Source organism: Panthera uncia, assembly GCF_023721935.1.
Source record: "Panthera uncia isolate 11264 chromosome A3 unlocalized genomic scaffold, Puncia_PCG_1.0 HiC_scaffold_11, whole genome shotgun sequence".
Classification (NCBI taxonomy): Eukaryota; Metazoa; Chordata; class Mammalia; order Carnivora; family Felidae; genus Panthera; species Panthera uncia.
In genome coordinates this window covers 38,449,834-38,456,020 of record NW_026057578.1, presented here as the reverse complement: position 1 = coordinate 38,456,020, position 6,187 = coordinate 38,449,834, and the positions used below count along the sequence as shown (strand labels likewise).

General features: G+C 35.4%; 1 protein-coding gene across 2 annotated transcripts in view; it reads left to right on the top strand.

The window, feature by feature from the left end:
• Positions 1 to 6,187, top strand: part of ESF1 (ESF1 nucleolar pre-rRNA processing protein homolog) — a 74,103-nt gene that overhangs the window by 132 nt on the left and 67,784 nt on the right. The window contains exons 1-2 of one of the 2 annotated variants that reach the window (XM_049651151.1): positions 50 to 202; positions 1,261 to 1,937. In XM_049651151.1, coding sequence (XP_049507108.1) covers positions 1,304 to 1,937 — 634 coding nt within the window. In that variant the 5' untranslated portion in view covers positions 50 to 202; positions 1,261 to 1,303. Of the gene's footprint in view, positions 1 to 49; positions 203 to 1,260; positions 1,938 to 6,187 lie in introns of those variants that run through there. The other variant, XM_049651150.1, reaches the window with a different exon arrangement.

The following is a 6,187-nucleotide window of genomic DNA, read 5'->3' as shown; positions in this document are numbered from 1 at the left end:
GAACTAATCTCTGACAGGGTCTCCTTAGGATTCACGGGGGGTTACCCCTTTTTCCCTTGCCATTCCGGTCTCGTTTTTCAGACTTCCTTGATCCTCCCCAGGGTCCTTTTGAGGCACCTCAGTCCGTAGCTGTGCCCTGAGGTTTAAGGTTGGGTAGGAGATCGTCGTTCTGGGACCACCCTGGTGTTCTCCGCGTTAGAGGGTGGGTACAGGGGAGAGTGGGCTATGGAAATGAAGGTGGGGGTCAGAAGGTGACGTCAGGTCGCCCTTCTCTGCCTGAATATCTGACGTTTATCGCATGCTTTCAGCGTAAACATTAATACTTACACCTAATAACTGGATGAAACACCTATTCCGTTCCCACCTGTTCAGAGGGTTAAATGATTAAGTGTGTAAATGCATCATTGAAACCTGTGATTTTTTTTTCTTTTTGGTTATAAAAAGTTGTTTTCAAATTTAAAGAAAAAAAATAAGCCTTACTTTCAAAACAAAGCACTACCCTGTTTGATTAGTTCTTTTTTGTTCTTAATAATCAATGACTCTTAGCTCTGCAAAAGCAAATTGAGATGTTAAACCATTAGGAACTATTTTCAAGGGAACAATACTAATCTCTCCCACACCTACAGGTCTAATATGTTTCAAGGAGAATCAGCCTGTTTGGGCCTTAGTTCTTATAAAATAAGAAAAAATAGAAAGAAGTGAAATTTATTAACTACGATGAAACTTTACCTGATTTTTGAAGGATGCTCGGGTTTATAGAGGGAACTTTGTGAGCTAAACCTAACTGATTTGGGTCTGTTAGGACACTAGCCATGTAGAATTAAGGGCTGTCCAGAGTAGCATGAGGTGAAGACTAACAGAGAATGGGACCAGAGTGTGAAGAAACAAATGAGACCAACTGAGGCTTGGGAAACTTTTGATTACATTAGCTTTTAACTTGTAACAAGTACAGGTATATAAAAAGAAATGTACAAACTCTGAGTGCAATTGGCTAGTAAGCATTTTGCCTCCCTCTGTAAAGCCCTGGAGTTCTGTTTGGTTTTGCCTTAAATTTGTTTCTCCGAATGCTCTGTAATCAAAAGAGGATGTTCTGATTGTTTTTGCTTTTCTGCATGTGACTAAGAATAAGTTTGGGAAATGAAATTGGATGTGTTAACTTTATGTACGTTTAACTTAGAATATATTGTGAATTAGTATTTTTTCCCAAAGCATCTTGTATTACTAATCCTTCATTATTATAACATTTGTTTTGCTTTTTAGTGTTTGATTTCTTCAAAGCATTTGTCCAGTCAGACATTTAAAAATGGCATCCAAAGAAGAAATAATGAGTGACCAGCGGTTTAGGAGGGTTACAAAGGACCCAAGATTTTGGGAAATGCCAGAAAAGGATCGAAAAGTCAAAATTGACAAGAGATTTCGAGCAATGTTTCATGACAAAAGGTTCAAGTTGAATTATGCTGTGGATAAAAGAGGACGCCCCATCAACCACAGCACTACAGAGGACTTGAAGCGTTTTTATGACCTTTCAGATTCTGATTCAGATCTATCTTATGAAGATGATAAAGCATTGAACCAAAAGAAAAGGAAGAAGAAAAAACCCCAGACTAACAACAAAATAGAATCAAAAAATCTAGTTGAAGAGAAAAAGAAAGAAAGCAAAAAAATTAATCAAAAGGATTCTGGAGATAAAAATGATTTGGATAATTCTGACAGAATTCAGAAAATGGAAAAGTCATGCAAATCTAAGAAGGTAGATTCAAAAATAAGTTCTAAGAAAAACAGAGAAGAATTTACACAGAAAAGTACAACAGGGAAAAAAAACATTGTTCAACATAGTACAGACTCATGTCCCAAAGGAAAAGTAGACTTGGGCGTCTCTGAAATTGTGAAATCTCCCAAGCTCCAGTACTCTAAGACAAGAAGAGAAATGCTATCAGGTTTGTTGGAAAGAATTACAGATACTTTGATGTTACATTACTAATTTTTATACTGATTTTTTTAAAAAGGAGACGTGTAGTAAGAATTTCTATAGTATAATGAGAATGATCAAATGCTTATTTGGGAGATAAAGCTATGAAAGAAAGAATACCATGTAATGATTATTAATTTTTTATTTTGTGTTATTAATTGCTAGGAGAGAAAAACTTGAGGCTACACAATGATTGTGATTTGTGGTGGGGACTAGTGAGAGCTATGTTCTGTAACCAAATAAAGCGTTATATGTTGTCATCCCACAGTAAGAAGAGGTGTCTGAAGAGGGTTAGTAGAGTTGGGTACTCATTCATCCTTCATTCAGCTACTTGTAGTAACTTGTGGCAGATAAACATGAGTAAGATATGGGCCCCCATCTTAGGCCTACTACTAGCTTATATGATGTCTGTGCACATTAGAAAAAGTTACGCCCTTTTAGACATGCAGAGCTCCCAGAGCTCACAGTTTGGTAAGGGCCAGCAGCTTTGAGTGAAGCAGTTAGGTTTATTTCCCCTGAGCAGACACAACACGCCTGCAGGGTGCAGAGCTTGTTAGTGGAGTTTGGCCTTGATTTCAGCCCTTCCTGGCCCTTTGCAGATCCTCTTTTGTAAATAACGTCCTGCTAAACTCTGCAGTGGCATCAGCTAAAGCGGCACTGTCTAATAAAAAATGTATAATTTTGAATTTTCTAGTTGACACATTAAGAAGTAAAAAAAACAGGTGAAATTCATTTTTAATAACATAATATTTAACCTAACACATCAAAAAGTTCATTCAAGATGTAATCAACTTAAAAAAAGTTTAATGATATAGTTTACATTCTATTTTCATACTAATCTCAAGTATAAAATTTGAATGAGCCACATTACTCAATTGCTACATGTGGCTGCTTGTACATACTGGACACCACAGATCTAAAGTGGAAGAAATTAGGTCCATAATATATGATAGAATAATGGTAAGTGGTATAAAAGATTTAGCAGAGGGCTATGAGAATTCAGAGGAAGACGTCGCTCAAGATATGGCAACCAGAGAAAAATTGATAGGGGAAGTACCATCAGATTTGGAAAAAGTAAATTGAGGGACCAGAGCATTCTATATAGAAAGGACTTTTTGAGCAAAGATATGGTTGGGTATGTTCAGAAGAGATAAGTATTCCCATTTGATTAGATAATAAAGTCTCCAAAGGGGTGAGTGGATAACACAGCTAAAAGTGGTTGTTTGGAACTAAGAAATGTCTGATTCTAGTTCATGCCTACTTGTTTACTTATTAAAATTTTGTGTCCCGTCCAGCAGCAAGGAATTTTGAGTGTTGGTGTTGCCAGTTGTTGATGTTGTTAATTGAAAATTGGTATTCGGATGAGCCCAAAGCTGGCTGTGATTACGAGACCCAAGGAGGATAGGCATCCAGGAAGAGCCCGAGAGGTCTTGACAGGCTGAGATTATATTGGAAAGGTAGGAGGTATCAGGCAGTAGATAGAATTCTAGATAGGGAGTAGGAGGTCAGGATGGGGTGTCATTTCGTTTGTAGTGGAACCAGGCAGCAAACTGAGGTGTAGGGAGAAGGGATAGGAGTTTGGTTATTGAAATTGGAGAATAAGATCAGAATAGGAACAGCAGCAAGATTTGTTTGATGCTGAGTTTGTGAGATAAGTTAGTCTAGCCTCTTTGAAATTTCACTTGATTTGGGGCATTGGATTAATAAAACATACCCATATAATCCTTTGGATTGATTTTATAGAATCTTTTTATATATCTCCATTAAATTTTCTCAGTAAGCTTGAGAAATTAGGATAGATTAATTGGGAAACAAGACTAAAGTGATTTATGTTAGGATACACAGAGCTGGGCCTGCGACTCAAGTCTTTGAATCTTTCTTTCTACCCCATCATGTTTCTTCCAGTAATTTACATCAGTTCTATAGTCTAGAAAGGCATTAGGTGTAAGTAAGGAATAGTGACTTTGTATATAACCATCTTTTGTTCATTATTCATTTGTCAGTTATCATTCTAGCAACTACTATGTGCAGGGGTCTTTCTAAGTGCTGCAAGGTACAGGTGATGTGAGGAGGTATGGTTTGGTATTATGTGTCATTATGATATGTTGATGCCCAGCACTTGTACTCCTAAGAACTTATTTTAATTGGGCATATGTGCAAATAATATGCATTATAACATTGTTTTAAAATGTAAAATTGGCATAAATCAGGGGATTGATTAAGTAAATTGTGATATATCCAAATGTTTATGATATATGAAGCTTTAAAAATAAGTTGCAAAATAGTGATAATGGTATGACAAGCTACTTAAAAAAATTAATGGATACATCATAGAAAACAGATTTAGGGAATTATGTACCAAAATAGCCATCCAGGTATCTCTGCATGAAAAATTACTAGTCTTTTTATTTTCTTTATTAAACTGTATTTTCTTAATATTTTTCCAATGAGCATTCATTACTTTTATAATGGGGGGGTAACAAAGCATTTTTTTAAGTAGCAAGGTAAGTACGGTTTACAGTTACTATAGAGCAGTACCATCCAGGAATAGAGAGATAATCCTACATTATCTAGTATTGTATACCTGGTGGGCTCTGAGCAAATAAATCAGTACTCTGAATGTACTCGATATTATCAAAAATATTAAAATACTAGATCTTTTTTAAGTCTTTCGTGTATTGATTTATTATATAACCCAAATCACACACAAAGTGTGATGTATGTACCATTGTCATACGGGAAAACATGGCATATGTAACAAGATACTCAAAGTTTTTTATGTTAATAGATATGTATTTAGGAATAAATATTTATTTAAGAAAAAGTATAACCACTACATCACATCTGTGACTTCAGAGATACTTAGAACAAAGCTAATTTTTTTAATTAAAAAAAATTTCAATTTTACTGATGAAAAAACATCAGTGATACGCAAAAATCATGAAAATGGCATAATAATGACTGATGCTTGAGAAATAATTGCAGTATTAGATAAAGGTAGATCTCTGAGGTGTTATTTCTGAGCACGTTGCTTAAAAGTGAATTCTGGTGCTTGCCTCATAGTAACTCTCCTTCACCGCTGTGGTGTTTTTTGATCTCATATGCAGAACTTATGATAATTCCTTTTTTTGGCTTTTTCACATCTACTGGCTAGTTATTTTTTATGGTCCCCCACTCTCTTGTGGTACTAAAATAGAAGCCCATTTCTTTTCCTCCTAGCAGAACTCTTTCATTTAGTCTCAGATCAAGTGGTATCTTTGTGAAGCGTGTCTTAAATACCTCTGCAGGCAAATTTAGATGTCTCTTCTGTGTTACCTTAGAATAAAGCTTCATTATTCAATAAACAATTTCTTTTGGCTTATGAACCATCAGGAGCATAGGATCATGTTACAAGCCATCTCCCTTTTTCTTTTCCTGAGTTCAATGCCTTTTATTTACATAGTAAAGTAAGTAGTAAATACTAGGTCAATGAATAACTATTATCAGATTATAGGACCAAGGGAAAAACTAACTTTGAATTTCATTCTAAGCATTAAGCTTTTAATATTTTTTTTTTTATTTCTCCAAATAGAGCTTTAAGCAGAAACATAAGCTCCAACTTAAAGATGAATATAATGTGTGAGATACTGTATATCAACATACACATACCCATAGTAGAAAGAATCATATAAATTGCTTTAGAACTAGAAAATGAGGTTTTTCAGAGTTATGAGGGTTAAAAAAAAATTCAATATAAGTAAAAACAATCTTTCACTCTTCATGGTATTGCTATTAGTTAACAAAGTTCAAGATTTAGCAGAAAACCTGTGTTTTGCCCTGCATAGGTGATCTCATCCACATCTCAAGCTTCTGTTATCACTACACATGAGTGAGTGAAAAGTTTTATCTCCAGCACGCAACTTTTCTGAGCTGTAAACTCATACAGCCAGCAGCCTTCTTGATATCTCCTCGTATATGATTCCAAGGCACTTCAGATTCAACATAGTGAAAACTGAACTCATGATCTACCTCTACCAACCAAGCAAACTGTTTCTTTTCCAATATTGCATGTTTATCTATGAATCTATGTATGTATCTATCTATCCATCCATCCTCAAGCCAAGAAGCTGGGACTCATCTTTGACAATTCTAAAACTTCTGTGCCCCATACCAAGCCCCTGTCACTAATTACTGTTGATTTTAACTCCTGACTCCGAAACTCTGAAGTGAATCCATTAA